At 35.9% G+C, this 22,687-nt stretch overlaps 1 protein-coding gene across 15 annotated transcripts in view; it reads right to left on the reverse strand.

Moving 5' to 3' along the window:
* Positions 1-22,687, reverse strand: part of RALGAPA1 (Ral GTPase activating protein catalytic subunit alpha 1) — a 269,144-nt gene that overhangs the window by 170,153 nt on the left and 76,304 nt on the right. For all 15 annotated transcript variants that reach the window (XM_045059797.1, XM_045059798.1, XM_045059796.1 and 12 more), the window contains exons 11-14: positions 20,246-20,443; positions 9,150-9,287; positions 4,186-4,334; positions 1,277-1,406 (exon numbers count right to left, since the gene is read on the reverse strand). In XM_045059797.1, the coding sequence (XP_044915732.1) occupies positions 1,277-1,406; positions 4,186-4,334; positions 9,150-9,287; positions 20,246-20,443 (615 nt within the window). The remainder of the gene's footprint in view (positions 1-1,276; positions 1,407-4,185; positions 4,335-9,149; positions 9,288-20,245; positions 20,444-22,687) is intronic.

Raw genomic sequence — 22,687 nt, forward strand, 5'->3', positions numbered from 1 at the left:
TTTTGAAAGCTTCACTCTATATTTTATACTAAAAATTTCACATGTTTATACTTTAAATATAAGCTGAAAATGAGCAGAGCTTATAGTATAGAAAATAACCAGTGATTCTCCATTCTAAATTTAAACATTCACACTACAATAAAGTTATTCCACAAAGCAAGCTAAAATTGCCTTCCTATAGCTCTCAAAATTAGTTTAGTTCTAACAATTGAGAAATCTTTTTAAAAAGGGCTAATGAAGGGGATGCCTGAGTGACTCAGTAGGTTAAAGCATCCAACTTTCAGCTCAGGTCATGATCTCATGGTTTGTGGATTCATGAGTTCTGGCCCCACATCAGGCTCTCTGCTGTCAGCGCAGAACCTGCTTCATATCCTCTATCTCCCTCTCTTTCTGCCCCTCCCCCACTCGCTCTATCCCACTCTCTCACAAAAATAAACAAACACTAAAAAAGGTCGAGGGGTAATGAAGTTAAGAAGAGTTTAGATAATAAATATAACTGGTTTCAAAAGATTATTCACTACCAGCATAAAATTTTAGGCAAATGAGCACTTTTAAAAATAGTAATAATTTGAAAGACTATACTTATGGACAAGAATTAGATCTGAGATAGCTTTTATCTATGATATTAAGAACCATTTTATCCATGTATTTATAGTTAATGTGTCATCTTAAGAATATATTATTTTGCTATTTTCCAAAGAATCCATGATACATTTAAAGTCAGTACTCTATCCTCAGGCTAGAAAACACAGTAATTCTTATGTAATCAAACTACCACTGATACTTAAGATAGACTTGAATAAAGTCTTATAGAAGCTGCACGATAAGTAAGAATTTTTATTGTCAACTACTTTTTCACTACTACAGAACAACATAAAACAAAGTTTTGCTTTTCTAACAATGCCAGAGATTTGCAAACTCATAAAGGAAACAATCAGGCCATTACTCATGAAGCTCTCTGGCAGCTTTTTTGCAAGCATGTAAATAAATATGCCACACAAGAGAGAAAGTTCAGTATCATCAGCCTGTTTCAATGCTTTTTCACAGACTTGGTATTTCCTTCACTCTGATACTAGGTTGTGAGCGTCTATGTACGGCAAATCGCCTATTTAGATAAGCACTTTTAATTTAGTTCTACAAAAGATCCTTTAATGTGAAATGATCTTTAAGTTAAAGCTTTTTTTCCCAAGGAACAAGTACAGGGCTCAATGAATCTTATAAAAATACATATCTGTCCATCTATTTATCTATCTATTTATTTATTTATTTTTATTGCCTGGAAAAGTGGTCCTGCAAGTCGACCTGCCAAGGTCATATTTTTTTTCCCCTGGAACTGTAGAAAAGCTTGTGATGGCATCTTCAGTACAGACTCCGTGACTCTGAGCAACACAAGCAGCATCTGTTCCCTTAAAGTAAAAAAATTAATTAATGTTTCCTTCTTGAATATGTTTGTTTTTGGTTAACAAATAACTTTAAAACTAATATTTATTATAAAATGTATTATCTTTCCATAACTCAAATATCAAATATCTTTCAAATTTTTAGAATTCTTTAAATGTTAAAATTAAAAATTCCATTTTATAAACTATACCAACCATTTTAAAACCATTTTTCATTCATAAAACCCTCCCATCAAATAAAAACGTATGCAAAGCTGATGAATTGGAGGTGAGAATGTGGAGACTGCTCCCATCCCCCAACCCCTGAAAATGAAGTAGTGACTGACTTTAGGGAGCTGTCTGAAGAACACTCTAGCTATACAATTTGGTTCTACCTTGATGCCTATTCATCTACTTCATCTTTATAATATGGAGAACAAGTACACATCTAGAAGTGTTAGGATCAATAGATCATAGTGATCCTGACAAGTAATCAAGGACCATCCTTTTTAATTTGGCCATTTTTTAACCCTTTATTCTCCTTGTGTACTCCAAGTCAAGCCTATCCTAATATTTTCTCTACCTTGCCTCTTTCTCCTAGATGCTTATTATTAAGACCATAAAACTACCTTATTTGCAGCTGATAATTTGGAAACTGATTCAACCACATGTGAAACGGGTATTTCAGTTTGGTATACAGCCAGGCTAACAGTCCAATTCCCTATCACAACCTCCTCTTTGGTTTGTTTGCAAGCCCATTCCAGGCATAGCAATATGTGGGACAGTCCATGTGAGAAATGTGGCAGAGGCAGCAAGAGATCACAGATCTAGATTCGTAATTTTTTGGGGAAGGGAGGGCAGATTAAGATAGAAAAGTATCACTCAGTGAAAAATATCCTACATTTATTAACAAATAAATATATGCATTCATTCATAAGATAGAAATCAAAGTTGCCACATTTGTAATCTTAGGCTTCTAGCTGAGCTGTATGAAATGAAAGCTATTTGAAATCAACTACATATGCAATAAAGTATACATTTTCCAAATAAATCTTACATGATTTGTGGTCAAATCAACACTCACTCATCTATAACCTTTTACTTTGTAATATAATAGTAATGATTTTAATTCATAAAATCTTGTAAATTCAATGTAAATATGTGAGTAATCTCTCATAATACTATCACTTCTAGGGAACTTATAAAAAAATTTTTTTAATTCTAAAATCGTGTTCCAGAGAGCAGTTCTCTCACTTTAACCTGGCTCAACAGCACTGATATAAAGTACATTAAAAAAAAAAAAAAAAAAAAAAGGAAAGGGGGCAGGAGACTAACAAAAGAATGGTCCAAAATAGTACAGTTACTGATTAATCATAACCTAGGCTCAGATGTCATAAGGACCGCAATTCAAATCTCAGCTATGTGAACAAAATTGTGTGCCTAAGAATCACCATGTAAAACAGAGAGATTATCTACCTCAGAGTTGCTACAAGCATTAAGAAAATGCATGTATAGTGCTTAAAGATACCTGGCATAGAAAAGTGTTCCAATTAAGTTAATAACAAACTACTTCCAGATGTAACTATATCAACGTTGCTAATAAAGAATTTTTTTCAAAATAAAGTCATTTTTCCACATGCAGCAAAACATATATTAAGCATACTCTTTCACTAAGTACTCCCACTTTTTAAGAATAAGTCAAAGGAGAAAAATGATGTATGTATAAGGATGATCACTGTCTTGTCTCCCCCCAAAAACAAAATGAAATAACTACATATCCATCAAAAGATGACTGGTTAAGAAAATTATGGTACATGCAAACAGCATAATACTATATTATGACTATGTATATGGTTTGGTGAACCAAATATTCATCAAAGGGCAAAACAATGACTACCTCTTGAGAGTGAGCTTTGGGGAAACTTTAATTTTCTTTTTACAACTTTTCTTCATTTGATTTTTACAACGAAGATGTATCATTTTTGCAAAAACTGAAGAGCTGCTCTTTTCCCCAAAAGGCCTATTTTTCCATTCAATTAAACAAATATTTATAGTGTACAAGTAATACATAAAATTCTATGCTCACAAACATAGGAAATATAAAAACAAAGACAACCAAGATATACTTTTTAGGGCCTCTCAATTCAGAGATAAACAGACAATTTATACAAGTAACTTAGGAATTAAGACAATTTTGACAAAAACTGTAACAGGTAAAAACACAGAATGAAAAGAAGTGAAGTGAGGGGAAAGAATGTAAGTAAGGATATGTGGAAAAAGGAAGGTGAAATCTAAGCACAGTTATTACAACAGAAAAACATGGCAAGAATTAGGTATTCTTAAAAAAGGTTCAAGAATTTGTGCAGGAGAAGAGCAATTTGGTAAAGCTGGGAACCGGATTCCATTCTGCAGGGTGGAGTTTAGGCTTAAAAGAGAGACAGAAAAGTAGGCAGGGATCTCACTGTACATGGCCTTGAATGCCAGGTTGAGGAATAAAGCATTCTTACATTTAATCATTTCCGTATACTTTTATTCACACATGCATAATTTCATTTATTCATGAATGTATTCATTTGGGAGAGTGGGGTGGGGGTGTCCACTTTAAAATATAATCCAAGAAGGTTGATCAAAAATGTCTGAGATAAAGTGGAGACTATTGTCATCCTAATTATTACATTAAATATTTCTCCATTCATTAATAGAAGCCTCTACAATACTGTGACAAGCTCTGCTCACAGACACTATCCCTCTAAAAATTATTATATTCATATACACAATCAAAAAAAAAAGAATAAATATTTTTTACCAAGTTTTTTTGTCCATTGATACTTGCACAACCATGAACCGATAAATGTTAAGAATGCGTTTACACATATCTGTGTGCTCATCCAGAAGGTTTTTAATTTCATTTGCAGGTTCAAGAAGAAATATGTTTGATGAGTTTATAATAAACACCTAAGACAAAAGAAATAATTAGCTATTCATTATAAAATTAATAGCAAATTTCATATTCAGAGAAAAAAATAAATTTAGATGCTGATCACTGGGTGATCTAGACTATAGGTTAATTCTAACCCTATTTCTACCCCAGCTTGACATTTGAAGCTTAAACTCATTAAACAATTGTTTTTATGTTTATCTAGACAAATAAAAAATCACTACTAGGCACCCAAGAAAAATAAACCAAGTGAAAAAAATAAACCAAGTGAAAAACAGCATTTTTAAAAACTGAGAGCTTTAATATAATAACTCTACTGCTGTCATAAAATGAACCAATAAAAGAAAAACTGTTTAGAATAAAAGATGATACCTAAATCAAGAACAATTTTCAAAATACCATCTATCCTTTCTTTTCATGTTTACAGGCTAAGTGTGTTTATCTGCTTTGGTAATAACAAACTGCATGAATAGATCATATACTATAGTACTACTAATGAGGATCCATTAATATACAACGTTTATTTATTTTTGGGACAGAGAGAGACAGAGCATGAACGGGGGAGGGCCAGAGAGAGAGGGAGACACAGAATCGGAAACAGGCTCCAGGCTCCGAGCCATCAGCCCAGAGCCTGACGCGGGGCTCGAACTCACGGACCGCAAGATCGTGACCTGGCTGAAGTCGGACGCTTAACCGACTGCGCCACCCAGGCGCCCCAATTAATATACATCTTTAATTTATTGTAAAGAAATAAAAAGCTTGTTATAATCAAATAATTTATTGTATTTTGTTATCGAAGACAAAGTTATTATAATGGTTGACAGGTGTGTACAAAGGCTCTTGAGGACACTTTGGAAGCACAGAACATTACATCTATTGTGAACCTTGGACATTTAGATTTTCTATACCCATAATTCTGATTTAAATCTCCTGGATGAACTACATAATAAAACATAGTTGTGAGAAAAGAATATTAAGCTAACTTTAAAATAGCGAAGATGGGGCACCTGAGTGGCTCAGTCGGTTAAGCGGCCAACTCTGGCTCAGGTCATGATCTCACGGTTTATGAGTTTGAGCCCCACATCAGGCTCTGCACTGATAACTCAGAGCCTACAGCCTGCTTCGGATTCTGTGTCTCCCTCTCTCCTCCCCTGCTCACGCTCTGTCTCTGTCTCTCAAAAAAATGAATAAATGAATAAATTTTTTAATAAATTAAAAAAAATAGTGAATAGATGACTCTGTAAGTCTACCAACACTGACCAAGTAGGCAGAAATAAAAATTAGACATAAGATAAGGACATAACAATATATCCAGTAGAGAATTTTAACATGATAGTTTCAATGGATAACTTCATTTGAATAAAACTGAAAAAATTTTAAATGTATTTATTTTGTAGACAAACATAAACTGCTAAAACTAACTCAAGAAGAAATAAAAAAGATGCATACATCAATAATCATGAAAAGACCTGGTTATCAAAGCCTCCTTGATTCATCCCTGAACACCAGGCCTAGACACCTTTACTGGCAAAGTTTTGCCTAGCATGGAAGATGATTCCTATTTTAAACAGTTTCAGAGACAAAAAAAGGAGAACTACCCAATTAATTTTTATAAAACCCTAATCCTGCTCTCAAAAACAGACATGAACTATATAAGAAAAGGAAGTAAGAGACCAATATCACTTGTGCCCAAATAGACAAAAGTACTGAGAAGATAGTGGCAATTCAAATTGATCAAAGTATCATACATATTTTATGACCAAGTAGTATTTACCCCAGAAATTTAAGAATACCTTGACATTAGAAAAGTCTATTAACAAAGAATACCCTATAAACAGACTAAAATGGAAAAAAGGATGATCATCACAATGTATGCAGAAAAAGCATCTAGCACTTACTACTTAAAAAAAAAAAAACAGCAAACTAAGAAAAAAGGTAAAATTCCTTAATCTGAAAAAGAGCACATATCAAGAACTATAACAAATGATATAACAGCAATTAAACCTAAGAAGTACTGGCAAAAGCCAAGAATAAGACCAAAGTACTCGCTATCACCTCATTACCCTGGAGGACCTAGTAAGTGCAAAAGGAAAGCTGGAAGGGGGCAGGGAGAGGATACAAAGGAATGTAAATATGAATGAATTGTAAAAGGAAAGATAAAACAACTATGAGCAATTTGGGAGAAAAGCAGTCCAGACAAAAGAAAAAGCAAGTTTAAAGGACCTGAGGTGCAAGCCTACCTCGCATATTTAAGGAACAGCAAGGACTATAGACATAGAGTGGAGTGAAGAAGTGGGGAAGCAACTGGGTAATGATGTTGAGAAACAGAACCAGAGCATGTGGAGAACTTCTTACACTCACAGTGGTAAAAGAATGTTTTTCTTCTCAAACTTTGCAGACCAATCCTATTTGTAAAATACAATATAAACGAACTAACAGGAAAAAGGAAATGAAAAAACACATATAAAAATATAAACACAAACTTCATCAAAATCAAGAGATATATTAAATGACTTAAGTTTCTAAACTCTTACTCTCAATTTTTTAATTATCTTATAGTCTATGGGCCACATTCTGAGGAGCCTTGATGTAAAGCCTTATAGACCATTAGAAATACTTTTGCTTTTATGCTTAGTGATAATGCAAAACCAGTGGACAGGTTTGAGTAGAAAAATGACATGATCTGACTTAACAGGATCCCTCTGGCGACTGTGTTGAGAACATACTGGCGTGACGGGTGGGCAAGAGCAAAAGCAAGGATACTGATTAGGAGTTTACTGCAATAACTCAGATGAAAAATTATGGAGGCTTGGACACAAGAGGTAGCGTGAGTGTTGAACAGCTAATAGATAGGAGTATTCTGCATACATTCTGAAGATGGCCAGGATTTGGTATCAAATTAGATGTAGGATATAAAAGAGACACAGGAGACAAGGTGGCTTGAACAACTGAAAAACGTGCTATAAACGAAACAAAGAAAACTGCAGGAACAGCATGTTTGCTGAGCAAGGTGAGAAGCCAAATTTTAGATGCATCAAGTTTGAGATGTCTATTAGATATCTAAGTGAAGATGCTACCTTGGCATTTGAATATTTGAGTTCAAGGCTCTTAGAGTTCAGACAAGAGGTCTCAGACTAGAAACAAAATTGTAGAAGTTGCAGTAAATAGCATTTAAAGCCAGAAGAATGGATGAGATCAAACAGGAGAATAGAAAGATCCAAGACCTGATTCTTGGGCACTTCAACATGAATAGTCAGGGAGATATGAAAAAATCAGTAAAGGGGCACCTGGGTGGCTCGGTCGGTTAAGCGTCTGACTTCAGCTCAGGTCATGATCTCACAGTTCATGAGTCTGAGCCACACAGTTCTTTGCTTACAGCTCAGAGCCTGGAGCCTGCTTCGGATTCTGTGTCTGCCTCTCTCTCGCTCTCTCTGCCCCTACCCAGCTCATGCTCTTCACTCTCTCTCTCTCTCTCTCTCTCTCTCTAAAATAAACAAACATTAAAAAAAATTTTTTTTTCAAACCAGTAAAAAATTCTGAGAAGTGACCACTGAGTTAGGAGAAATACAGGAGGGATGCTACTCTGAAGGCCAAGTTAAGTTTTAATAGGGAGGGAATGGTCTATTCTGTCAAATGCTCCTGACAAGTCCAGTAAGATTAGGATTGAAAAATGTACTTCTGGGGGCAGCTGGGTGGCTCAGTCAGTTGAGCATCCAACTTCGGCTCAGGTCATGATCTCACAGTTGATGAGTTCGAGCACCCATCGGGCTCTGTGCTGATAGCTCAGGGCCTGGAGCCTACTTCAGATCTGTGTCTCCCTCTCTCTGTGCTCCTCCCCTGCTCACACTCTGTCTCTCTCTCTCTCTCAAAAATAAATAAATATTAAAAAAATAAGTTAAAATAAATAAAAAGAAAAATGTACATCTGATTTAACAATGTGGAGGTCACATGTGGCCTTGACAAGAACAGTCTGATTTAAAAAATGAATGACTACAATGAACTCCTACAAATCAATATGAAAAAGACAACCCAACAGAATAAGGGAAAAAGCATACAAATAGGCAATTCATAAGAAGATGCTCAATTTCAATGGTGATGAAATTAAATGAAAACAAGGAAACACAAACTTAAAAAAATAAAATAACATTTCACATATATGAGGCACCAAAATTAAAATCTAACTATATAGTGGGGAAGATACAAGGAAATGAGAACTCGCAGACACTACCAAAGAAAATGTAAATTATTATAATCACATTGGAGGACAATTTGGTAGTAACAGTAAAGTAAGGCTGATAATGTACAACTTATCCAACCTGGTAGCTCCACTTCTGAGTATACAACCTAGGGAAATTCTCCCACAGAGTACAAAAAAAAAAAACAAAACCAACCCACAACCATATGTAAGAATGCTCCATGCAGCACTATCTGATAGTGAGAAATTGGAAACAACTTAAAAAACATCAACAGAAAAATGAGTTAAGTAAAATGTGAAATAACCATAAATTGTAATACCAGAAAGTAGCTAAAATGAATGAACTACAGCTATGTATCAACAACACATCTCAAAAACACGTTTAATACAAAAAGAAAGTACCAGATGACAGTACACCATGACACAATTTATATAAACTTTAAAGCTGTAATACATATATATTAGGAAGCAAAAGTTAAGGAAAAAACAAAATTAATATGTCCTAAGGATAACTGATAAACATGGGTACTGATTTTATTAAAAAATTATACTGTACACTGAAATACTTAAACATATATTTGAAATATTTAATGATTATTTTATTGTATTTTTAAAAAACAACCAAGAAGTGAACCACCTGCAAAACTGCCTGGGTACCAGCTCGTATGTTTTGTTCTGTGGCTTCTTCGGAGGCATTATGAAGAACATCTTGGTAGGTGCCATTTTTTGTCCAAGTAGAATTTCGAACATGATCAGCAACATCAGTCCCATTTTCCTGAAGAAAAATACCAAGTTTTTCATATTTCATTAAGAATGCTGCAACAAGATAATAAGCTGAAGAAGTAAACTGGAAATTATTGGGTCCTCCTACTAAGCATCTTTTCAAAATAAATGTTTCATTTGATTACAAAAGCAATATATGTTCACTGTGAAAAAGGTTCTTCCCATTGACAAAAACAAAAAGAAAACAAAAAGTCATCCCTAAGAGTCAGACAGAAATTTTATCATTTCAGATATAGGGACATTTTTCTATGGATATAATATATGAATCTCCCTTCTGTAACTCACACACTTAAGAATAGGATTATATTACAGTTCTGTAAAACATAAATTCCATTCTAAAGTAAATGACAGAATCCAAATAACTTATTTTTTAAAAATTTTTTAACGTTTATTTATTGAGAGACAGAGACACAGCATGAGCATGGGAGGGGGAGAAAGAGGGGGAGACACAGAATCTGAAGCAAGCTCCAGGCTCTGAGCTGTCAGCACAGAACCCAACGCAGGGCTTGAACTCTGAAACCCCAAGATCATGACCTGAGCTGAAGTCGGATGCTTAACCGACTGAGCCACCCAGGCGCTCCTAAATAACTTACTTTTTAATGTTTATTTATTTTTAAGAGACAGAGAGCGTGAGTGGAGGAGGTGAAGAGAGAGAGGGGATAGTGGATCCAAAGCGGGCTCTGTGCTTACAGCAGCAAGACTGACGCAGGGTTCAAATCCATGAACCATGAAATCATGACCTGAGCTGAAGTCGGATGCTCAACTGACAGAGCCACCCAGGCGCCCTTGGAATCCAAATAACTTAAATAAATCAACAGAAAACAGTTTCTATTTGTTTTACTTTAGAGTATTAAAATTCTTATTACCCAAAGACAGAGAATATTAGGTACTTCAAACCACTAAGACTGTATCTTTCTGCCTGAGTGTTAGCTGTCAAACTCCTTGCAGACTAAGGAGTTCCTTTAGGTGAAAAGCCGCAAAAACAGACTGTGTTGTTGTTTTTTTTTTTTTTTTTTTTTTTAATTTTTGTAAGTTTCTTTCTAGCTATTTTCTGCTTTTGGTCATTCCTCAACATCTTCAAACAGTCTCCTGTTTTCTTGAATATTCTGTCTAGAGCTTATAAGTGCAATATGCAGGGGATTTATTAGTCTAATACAAACTACTCTGCCATTACCGAAGTAATGGAAATCAGCTCTGTCTGCACAGCCAACACAATATACCACAGTATACTATACCCCTTCTCTTAAACCTCATAATCCTATGATCAGATATCTACTGAACATTTCTTCCTGAATGACCTAAAAGCACCTCCAACTCAAAATACTTAAAAGTTTATTAACCATGTCCTCCCCATTCTTACCAACCCCTCTAGGCACCATAGTCACCACCACCAAACTTGCTTTTGTAAAAATTCCTAGTCATATGTGAATGACAACTACCCTGTTGCAAAAGAAACAAACTTGGGACATCTCCCCACTCCTCATTTCTCTCAGCCAATTAATCATCAAGGCATATTGATTTTACCACCGAAGCAGCTCATATCTTGTATTTCCATTGCAATTTCCACTGTCCTGGGTACTTATGTCCCTTCTGAACATTGCTAATATTTCCTAACTAGTCTCCTTGCCTCCAATCTACCTTCCATTCTGGGCTTGACATGATCTTCTGAAATATATAACTATCCATGCCATTCTTCTATTCATAATCCTTCAAAGGCTTTCCATTATCTATAATGTAATCCGAGTCACTACAATGGCATATAAATTCTGGCATACACATATAGTATGTACATACAGAATGTATATATATAATATATATATAGTTATGTACAGTAGATATATTTAGGGTCTCTCACATCTTTGTAGATGCTATTCACACCATGTGGTTCCTTCCCTATTTGTTACATGCACTTCATATTATACTACCTCCTGCATGAAGACTTCTCTAAGCCTAAGTAGAGTTAGGTATTCCCTATCAGACTCTAGGATCATAGCAATATTCTTTTATAATATTTATTTTTCATGTTTGTCTTCTTGCTAAACCAGAAGTTATGTGAAGGTAGAAAAGATGTCTTTTCATGTTTGTATCTCCAACATTGGTTCTCCATGAGGGTATTACAATATTTTACAGGGCACTCTAGGAGTTTGCTGTCACAAGAATGGAGAATACCACTGAGATTTAACAGGATGAGCCAGGGAATGCTAAACATATTACAAGATGCATGACAGTTTGCACACACACACACACACACACACACACGGTATTACATGTCTTTTAAGTATCTCACAGATACTAAGTGAATAAAAAAACACATGTATAATTATCCTAATCTGTAACAACTCCATTTTATAATTAAAACCAAATTTTAAATCATTATTATATATATTAAATTTATCAGAAATATAAATCAGTGATTTATATTCGCTGACAGCTCAGAGCCTGGAGCCTGCTTCAGATTCTGTGTCTCCTTCTCTCTCTCTCTCTCTCTCTCTCTCTCTCTCTCTCTGCCCCTCCCCCACTTGCACTCTTGTCTCCCTCTCTCAAAAATAAACATTAAAAAAAATTAAAAAAAAAAAGAATTTATGCTTAAAGAATAAATGATACCAGGTACTCAAATTTCACTTCTCTGTCTTCCCTCCTCTTTTTTTCCTCTATGAGTAAACTCCAGTCTCATCATAGACCAGCTTATTCTGCACTTAAGGATTTTTTTTTTTACACTGCAATGAGCAATAGTATGAAAATTTCCAAGAAAGAATTCAGAATATTCTGGGTTTGTGATAAGTACCAAACTCCTAGAATAAGGCAGGTTAAGGGAGAATTGTAGTTTGGTAAGCATCCTTAAGGAATATGTATTATAACATTCATTTTTATCTAATGCCAGTTTTATATATTATACCTTTTTTTATTTAAAAAAAATTTTTTTTAACGTTTATTTATTTTTGAGACAGAGGGAGACAGAGCATGAATGGGGGAGGGTCAGAGAGAGGGAGACACAGAATCCGAAACAGGCTCCAGGCTCTGAGCTGTCAGCACAGAGCCTGACGCGGGGCTTGAACTCATGGACCGTAAGATCATGACCTGAGCCGAAGCCGGCCGCCCAACTGACTGAGCCACCCAGGCGCCCCAATATATTATACCTTTTTTACTTAAGTATAATTGACATACAATTATTTATACAAGTTTCAGGTATACAACATGGTGGTTCGACATTTATATACATTATAAAATGATCACCACAATAAGTGGAGTTACCATCTGTCACCTTACAAAGTTATTATAATTCTACTAACTATATCCCCTATGCTGTACTTTATATCCCTGTGACTATTTTATAATTTGAAGTTTGTAGCTCTTAATCTCTTTCACCTATTTGGCTTATCTCTCCCACCTTTCCTCCCTCTAGCAACCACTGGCTGGTTCTCTATATTTATGAGTCTGGTCCTGTTTTATTTCTTCATTTGTTTTGTTTTTTAGAATCTACATCTAAGTAAAATTAAATGGCATTTCTCTTTCCCTGACCTACTTCACTTAGCATAATACCCTCTGGGTCCATCCGTGTTGTCGTAAATGGCAAGATTTCATTCTGTTTTAGGTCTAAGTAACATCTATTGTGTGTGTGTGTGTTAACAGAGAGAGCACATTTTCTTTATTCATCTACCAATGGGCACGGAGTTGTTTCCATATCTTGGCTACTGAAAATGATGCTACAATGAACATAGGAATGCATATATCTTTTTGAATTAGTGTTTTCATTTTTTCAGTTAAATATACCCAGAAATGGAATTAATGGATCATATGGTATTCTTATGTATAATTTTTCAAGTAATCTCCATACTGTTTTCCATGGTGCACCAATTTGCATTCCCACCAACAGTGCAGAGTTCCCTCTGCTCCACATCCTCACCAACACTTATTTCTTGTTTTTTGATACTACCATTCTCACAGGTGTAAGGTGATACCTCACTGTAGTTTTGATTTGCATTTCCTTAATGATTAATGATGTTGAGCATTTTTTCATGTGTCTGTTGGCCCTATATCCTTCTTTAGAAAAATGTCTATTCAGGGTCTCTGTTCATTTTTTAATCAGATTGCTTGGGTTTTCTGGTGTTGAGTTCTAGGAGTTCTTTATATATTTTGAATATAAACCCCTTATTGGATATATCATTTGCAAATATGTTCCCCCATTTGCTAGGACACAGTTTTGTTTTGCTGATGGTTTCCTTTGCTATGCAAAAGCTTTTCAGTTTAATGTAGTACCAACCATTTATTTTTGCTTTTGTTGCCCTTGCATGAGGAGGCAGACCCCCAAAAACAAACAAACAAAAGCAAAAACAAAAGCAAAAAAACATTACTAAGACAGATGTCAAAGAGCTTAATGCCTACGTTTTCTCTTAGGAGTTTTATGGTTTCAGGTCTTACACTTGAGTCTTTAATCCATTTTGAGTTTATTTTTGTGTATGGTGTAAGAAAGTGGTTCAGTTTTCCCACACACTTACTGAAGAAGTAGTCTGTTCTCCATTGTATATTTTTGCTTCTTCTGCCATAGATTTTTAAGTTTATTTTTGTATGCTGTGATTCAACTTATTTATTAGTTTTAACAGTTTTTTGATGGAATCTTTAGTGTTTTCTACGTATAGTATCATGTCATTTCCAAAGTTTTACTTCTTCCTTAACAATTTGGATGCCTTCTATTTCTTGTTCTCGTCTGATCACTGTGGCTAGGACTTCCAATACCATGTTGAATGAAAGTGGTTAAGAATACACATCCTTATCTTGTTGTTCCTGATTTTAGAGGAAAAGCTCTCAGTTTTTCATCTTTAAGTATGATGTTAGCTGTGGGTTTTTCATATATGGCTTTTATCATGTTAAAGTATGTTCCTTTTTGCTGAGAGTTTTTATTATAAATGGTTGTTGAATTTTGTCAAGTGCTTTTTCTGCATCTATTGATATGATCATATAGTTTTTACCCTTCGTTTTGTTAATGTGGTGTATCATGTTGATTTGCAAATGTTGAACCATCCTTGAATCCCCCAAATAAATACCACTTGATCACGGTGATTCTTTTAATGTACTGTTGAATGCAGTTTGCTAATATTTTGTTAAGGATTTTTATATCTGTGTTCATCAAACATACTGACTTGTAGTTTTCTTTTTTTGTATGGTCTGTGTCTGGTTTTGGTATCAGGGTAATGCTGGCCTCACAGAATGTATTTGGAAGGTTTCATTACTCTTCAGTTTTTGGGAATAGTTGGAGAAAAACAGGTATTAACTTTTCTTTAAATGTCTGATGGAATTTGCCTGTGAATCCATCTGGTCCTGGACTTTTGTTTGTTAGGAGTTTCTTGATTACTAATTCAATTTCATTACTAATAATTGTTCTGTTTAGAATTTCTATTTCTTCCTGATTCAGTTTTGGAATACTGAATGTTTCTAGGAACTTATTCATCTTGTAGGTTGTGCAATTTGTTGGCATATAATTTTTCAAAGTTGTCATATAATTTTTCATAGTAGTCTCTTATAAATAGCTTTTGTATTTCTGTTGTATCAGTTGTTGCTTCTTCCTCTTCATTTCTGATTTTATTTATTTAGGTCCTCTCTCTTTTTCTTGATAAGTCTAGTTAAAGTTACCAATTTTATCTTTTCAAAGAACCAGCTCTCAGTTTCATCATCTTTTCTATTGTATTTTTAGTCTCTGTTTCATTTATTTTTCCTTTCATCTTTATTTCTTCTACCAACTTTTGGTTTTATTCTTCTTTTTCTATGTAGTTCTTTTAGGTATAAAGTTAAATTGTTTATTTGAGATTTTTCTTGATTCTTCAGGTAGGCTTGTGTTTATACAAACTTCTTAGAACTGCTTTTGCTTTGTTCCAAAGATTGAGGAACATTGTCTTTGTTTTTATTTATCTCAAAGTATTTTTTTAATTTTTTATTTTTATTTTTTTTTTTGAGAGAGAACGCACACATGCCAGCAGAGAAGGGGCAGAGGGAGGGAGAATCTTAAGCAGGCTCAACACTCAGTACAGAGCCTGATGTGGGGTTCAATCCCACAACCCTGGGAATCATGACCTAAGCCAAAATCAAGAGTTGGATGCTCAATCAACCAGGCCACACAGGTGCTCCCAAGGTTATTTTTTTTATTTCTTTGCTGACCCACTGCTTGTTTAGTCTCCATGTCTTTATGCTTTTTCCAGCTTTTCCTAATTTATTTCTAGTTTCATAATGTTGTGGTTGGAAAAGATGCTTGATATGATCTCAACCTTCTTACATTTACTAAGACTTGTTTTGTGGCCTAATACATGATCTATCCTGCAGAATGTTCAATGAGCACTTATAAAAAATGTGTATTCTGTTGTTTTTCAATGGAATGTTCTGTACATATTTGTTAAGTCCATCTGGTCTAATGTCTCACTCAAAGTCACTGTTTCTTTATTAAGTTTCTGTCTGTTGGGGTGCTGTGCCGACAGCTCAGGGCCTGGAGCCTGCTTCTGATTCTGTGTCTCCCTCTCTCTCTGCCCCTCCCCTGCTCACACTCTGTCTCTGTCTCAAAAATAAATACACATTAAAAAAAAATTTAATTTTCTGCCTGGACAATCAATCCATTGATTTAAGTGTGATGTTAAGGTTCCCTATCACTGTATTACTGGTCAATTTCTCCTTTATGTCTATTAATATTTAAATATTTAGATGCTCCTATATTGGACGCATGTATATTTACAAATACATTCTTTTGTTGAATTGCTTCCTTCATCATTATGTAATGCCCTTCTTCTCTTTTAGTCTTTGTTTTAAAGTTTATTGTGTCTGATACAAGTATTACTACTCCAGTTTTATTGATCATTTCCATTTGCATAGGATATCTCTTCCATCCCATCATTTTCAGTCTGTATGTGTCATATAGGCAACATACAAATGGGTCTTCTTTTTTAATCTATTTAGTTACTTTATGACTTTTGATTGAGCATTTACTCCATGTACATTAAAGTAATTACTGATAGGTATGTACTTATTGTCATTCTGTTCATTGTTTTCTAGCTGTTTTTGTAGTTCTCTGTTCCTTTCTTAGTGTCTTGCTATGTCTTGATGACTTTCCTCAGTATTATGCTTGGATTTCTTTATTTTTTGTGCACCTATCATAGGTTTTTTGCTTGTGGGTGCCATACATAAGGTTCGTGTATAACACCCCATGTATATAGTCATATATTTTAAGTTGAGGATCACTTAAGTTCAAATACATTCTAAATGCATTACATTTTTACCTCCCCTTCATCATGTATTAGGTATTTGACACCATATTTTACATGTTTTTTGCGTATCCCTTACCTATTTATTTTAAATGTAGCTGATTTGACTACTTTTTTCTTTTAACCTTCATGCTAGCTTTACAAGTGGCTGACCTATTTCCTTTATTATATGTTTGCGTTTACCAGTTGTAGGAGTGCTGACAATACTGACTCCACCTGTGGCTCTCCATCTTGTTCATATTCATTCAATAACCTGTCTTGGGCTACATGTTCCAGGCCCTTAGAGATTAAGATACATACTTTAAAAGTGTCTTCCAAGGCTGGAATGGAGGGAGCCCACTTTGGCCTCCCATGAATCTGTTAGAGATATCACAGTCTTTTTCCTTCATGATGCACAGGTGGTACCACAAGATCTATTTAAAGGTTACCTGTCAATCAGGTGCACGCAAATCTTTTGAGGTGCATGTGAGCCCTTTGATCACACAATAACACCCTTCTGTGCATCTCTTGTCCCATAAAATATGTGGGCTTAAGGTCCAGACTCTGTGGAGAATAGCTGTACAGCACCTAAATCATTGTCTGCCTGACCCTTGGTCAGTAAGTTACAATAATAAAACTCTGTAAACCATATGGAGTTGCCTTCTTTGATTTCCACTCTCAAAATGTTTTCTCAGTTTTGAGAATACTTTACTGTCCCTCCCCTACTTTCTCATACCAGTGAAATGTTTTCCTCCTTTCATAATTTTCTTACTTCTAGTTATGGCTTCTTCTTTTCTGCATAAAGATGTCATTTTAACATTTCCTGTAAGGCTGTGCTGTGTGATGAACACTTCTAACTTGTTTGTCTGAGAATCTCTCTCCAGTTCTGAATTATAGCCTTGCAGTATATTCTTACTTGCAGGTTTTTTCCTTTGAGCACATTAAACATTTCAAGCCACTCTCTTTAGGCCTGCAAAGTTTTTGCTGGAAACACAGTTCAGAGTCTTATAGGTAGGTGTTCCCTTGTATGTAAGTTGCTTTTATCTTACTGCTTTTAAAATTGTCTCTTTGGGGCACCTAGGTGGCTTAGTCAGTTAAGCATCTGACTCTTGATTTTAGTTCAGGTCATGATCTCACAGTTTGTGGAATCCAGCCTTGCATCAGGCTCCATGCTGACGGCATGGAGCCTGCTTGGGATTCTCGCTCTCCCTCTCTCTCTCTCTCTCTGCCCCTCCCCGCCTGGCATGTGAACACACACACACAGTCTCTCAAAATAAATAAAAAAAACTTATAAAAAATAAAAATAAAAATAAAATTCTCTATCTTTAACTTATGGCATTTTAATTCTTATGTGTCTTGTGTGGACATCTTTGGGTTCATCCTATTTGGGGTTATCTATGCTTCCTGAACGTGGATGTCTGTTTCCTGCCCCAGGTTAGGAAAGTTCTCAGCTGTTATTTCTTCAAATAAGCTCCTTTCTCACTCCCTTCTTCTGGGACCCACTATAATGCAAATGTTAATACTTTCAATGTTGCTCTAGAGGTCCCTTACCTTATCTTACATAAAATTATTTTTCCTTTTGCTGCTCAACTTGGATGATTTCCACTATTCTGTCTTCCAGATCACTGATCCATTCTTCTGCATTCTCTTCCTGAGTGTTGATTCCCTCTGGTGTATTTTTCATTTGAGTTATAGTATTCTTCAGATCTGATTTTTTTTTTTCAACGTTTATTTATTTTTGGGACAGAGAGAAACAGAGCATGAACGGGGGAGGGGCAGAGAGAGAGGGAGACACAGAATCGGAAACAGGCTCCAGGCTCCGAGCCATCAGCCCAGAGCCTGACGCGGGGCTCGAACTCACAGACAGTGAGATCGTGACCTAGCTGAAGTCGGACGCTTAACCGACTGCGCCACCCTGATTTTTTAAAAAATACTTTCTATCTCTTTGTTGAAGTTCTGAATTTATCCACTCTGCTCCTAAATTCAGTGAGCATCTTTATGACTATCACTTTTAACTCTTTATCAGGTAGATTGTTTAATTCCTTTTTAGTTATTTTTCTGAGATTTTTTTTTTCTTATTCTTTCATTTGGAACATATTCCTGTCTCCTCATTCTGTCTGACTCTGTGTTTGCATTAGGCAACACATTAGGCAGTAGGTCAGCTATATCCCTTGTTCTCAAAGGTAGCAGCCTTGTGTGGAAGGTGTCCTCTGGGGTCCAGAAGCACAATCCCCTCCCCTGCCATCACCAAAACCAGGTGCTCTCCTCTGTGTGCAGCATGCACCCTTCAGTTGTGAATGAGCTCTGACTGCTTGGACATTCTGGTAGGCAGGGCCTGTTGGTTGCAGTGCCCAGGCAGGACTGCTATAGGTGCATTGGTGGGAGGAGTTGGACCTTGGCACAGCTGGCTGAAAGGCCCAGGCATGATACTGTGCGGGTGCTGGTAGACAGGACCAGTCTCTCATTTCCCCAGGGCAGGAGTCACTTTGGAGGGACACCAGTCCCAGTCAATGCTGCCCACTGGGTGTGGCAGGGTGGGAGCAGCTTAAGAGGGAGTCTGCTGGAAGGGTGGACTGGTTTTGCAGGGGAATGCCAAAATAGGGCAACTGGTGCTAGCAATGTAGGTGGAGAGTGTCAGAAGTAGAGCCCTTAAGACAGCTAGCTAAATAAGGGCAAGAAAATGGTGCCTACTAGTGTTTCCATTTCCAAGGAAAAGTCCCTACAGACCCCTGCCCCTCCAGCATATGCCCTAAAATTAGTCAATAAATATCCTTCATGTATAGCTCTGGTGCTCTGCAAACTGCTGCCTCTGTGCTGGGTGTGAGTGAGACTGTGTGCAGGACCTTTAAGAGCATTATCTCAGTTTCCTAGTCCTCCCCAACCAGCACCCCCACCCGCACCAGCTGTCCCAGACTTAAAGGCCCAATGATTTTGAAAGCTCCTAAAGTTAAGTTCTGCTGACTTTCAAAGCCAGACATTGTGGGGGCTCATTTTTCCTGTGCAGATCTCCTGGGTGTGGGTGTACAATGTGGGGCTCAATCCCCTTGCTCCTCAAGAAAGGAACCTCTGTGCCTGTGCTATCAAACCACTTGTGGGTTGCTGGGCGGGAGGTTTGGTTCCCAACCTCACTACCTCTCTGCCACACTTACCCTTCTCAAGGTGGCTTTTTCTTTCTTCTTTTTTAAAGAAGAAAGCTCTACACTAGCATGCTAGCTCTACACACCTAGCATGGGGCTCAAACTCACAACAGTGAGATTAAGAGTCACATGCTCTACCAACTAAGCCAGCCAGGCATCCCATATTTTTTTCATTTATCTTTAGCTATGCAAGAGCTGGTCTCCTAGTCCTCAGGTCTTTCTCTGTGAGTGTCCCTTTGTATGTAGTTGTAGCCCTGATATGTCCATGGGAAGAGGTGAGCTCAGGATCTTCCTGTACTCTGCCACCCTCCTATTAGTCTCACTTATTATACCTTTTATAATGGCATCTAATTTTGATCTAGACAATGAATTAAAGAATTAGTATATAACCTCAATATTAATTTTTCAAAGTTGTGACATCAAAGAGCTTTAAGACAGGGTAACTGAGGTAACTACCATATTACCTAAGCTGCAAAATATATTAAAAGGTATCTTTAACTTCCTATTAAATATATGTATGTTCATGTGTTATACTTTCATGAAAGTCTCATCTATTAAACTTATACTAAAATATGTAAGTATTATCAGTTTACCTCTTCTCTCTTTTCTCCTTCTTCCATTGAAATAACACGGTCTGTGACATTGTCAATACAAGGTAAGTCTGAAGAGGAGATCACAATTTCTTCAGGCTCTTGCATAAACAAAGGTTTTTCTTCTTGCTGGATCCATTCTTGATATACTTTTACCACTTTTCTCATAGCTGCTGCTTCACAAATTGGTAACAAAAATGCCTAGTGGAAAAAAAAGAGAACATACATGGTGATACTTTTTTCTTTGCCACAAACCGCTAATACATGCATTTTTATCTTGTTATAAATTACGATATAAATGACTCTTAAAAAGTCAATCAATTCATTCTCAGAAAGAGACTTTTGTCTCCAAATAATTTGTATATACGATGACACAGAAATGCTTTTGGTAGGGGCACCTGGCTGGCTCAGTCAGGACAGCATGCAACTCTTGATCTCCAGGTCGTGAGTTCAAGCCCCATGTTGGGTGCAGTGATTGCTTAAAAATAAAATCTTAAAAAAAAGAAATGCTTTCGGTAGATAGACACAGATTTCAAGTACAAGAAGCCAAGATTTGTTTCAATTGTGCTACCTCAGAATGAAAAAATTCGTTTCATGAAATAACTATGCTCCTACAAAGCTTAATATAAATATCACTTTTGATAATATACATTTGTAACTTATTATTTTTTTAGATTACTACTACAATAAACTTTGATATGGGAACTTAATTAAAATTAAATCTGACTCCAAGAAGTAATACAAATTACATGTAAAAGGCAACTATAAGCATATAAAGAAAAAACATTGCAGTTTTATTTCATTTTACATATAATAAAGTTAAATAAGTTAAATAATAAGGCAAATACTTAAAATATTAAAAGGAATATCTTACAATTATTCTTTCCTTTATGTACTTTTCTGGGTTGCTTTAACTTTAAAAAAAAAGTAAATATTTTCATCACAAAAATGTAACATATTCACAATAAAAAAACCTTTTACACAATTCAGGCAGGCAAAAACAAAACAATAAAAATACTCTTTTTTTTTTAAAAATTTTTAACATTTATTTTTTTTTGAGAAACAGAGACAGAGTGAGTGGGGGAGGAACAGAGAGAGAGAGGGAGACCCAGAATATGAAGCAGGCTCCGGGCTCCGAGCTGTCAGCACAGAGCCAGACGTAGCCTGACACGGGGCTCGAACCCACGAGCTGCGAGCTCATGACCTGAGCCGAAGTCGGACACTCAACCGACTGAGCCACCCAGGGGCCCCAACAGTAAAAATACTCTTAATCTCACTACCCAAATTCCTTTCTTTATGCATGTTTGTGTTCATGTGGTTACATTTTTACTGGACTTTCTCTTTACACACAGAAATGGAATTAAATTGCTTTTAATTTTTCCTTTTACAACCAGTACCTATTAATTTCAACTCTAAAAGCCACAAGACCTTTACCTAAAACCCTGGCACTTCCTCCTATAGAGCTATTAGTAGGTATATTTAATAATTATCATGGGGTCAAGTACTTTATCTGAATGAAACTAACCAAGAAAATCAGCTTTCCAAGATAACGATGAAAAGTTAATGTGTAATATCAACAGGACATTTAATGCAGTTTTGGTAACTTTTACTTATTTGCTGTTGTTAATTCCCTAGCAATTTACATACTTGCTACTTTCTTTTATCTAAAAAAACAAACCCACTCCCAAACTCTCATTCTCATATTCTAGCAGCTTAATGGTCAATGATATGATTTGGATCATCACTGTCTGCTCTAAGAAGCATTCTTAATTGCAGCATTCGTAATGGCATTCATATTTGCAGCAACATCTCAGCTTTCTTAAAAAGGTTCAAAGTATAGGGGTGCCTGGGTGGCTCAGTCGATTAAGAGTCCAACTTCGGCTCGGGTCATGATCTCATGGTTTGTGGATTCGAGCCCCACACGTCGGGCTCTGTGCTGACAGCTCAGAGCCTGGAGCCTGCTTTGGATTCTATCTCCCTCTCTCTCTCTCTGTCCCTCCCTTGCTCACTTTCTCTCTCTTTCTCAAAAAAATAAAATATGTTATTAAAAAAAAAAAAGGTTCAAAGTATAAGAAAAAAATCTCAATCTCAAAAGTTTTATTCTCAGATACTGAAAAATGAATTTTTAAAATTAGCATGAAAAACCTCTGTAGCTTTTGCTCAATTTTACTATTAACCTAAAGCTGATCTAAAACATAAAGTTTTAATCATTTAAAAAATATTAATAATATCCAGAGCTGGTATTTATTAATGCATAAACTGTCACACCATATCCCAAGTGGCCTAATGAATTTACTAAAACCCAGAGTGTATATAATAACCTTTGTCCTTGTAAGCTCTAAAGTCTGATTTTGCCAACACACTAAATATGAATCTTACGGAAAGACTGAGATTAGCCATGGCTAAAAAAACAGATGCACAAAACCAGAGTGCCGATTTATACAT

The sequence above is a fragment of the Felis catus genome, chromosome B3 (genome assembly GCF_018350175.1).
Source record: "Felis catus isolate Fca126 chromosome B3, F.catus_Fca126_mat1.0, whole genome shotgun sequence".
In the NCBI taxonomy this organism is placed as follows: domain Eukaryota; kingdom Metazoa; phylum Chordata; class Mammalia; order Carnivora; family Felidae; genus Felis; species Felis catus.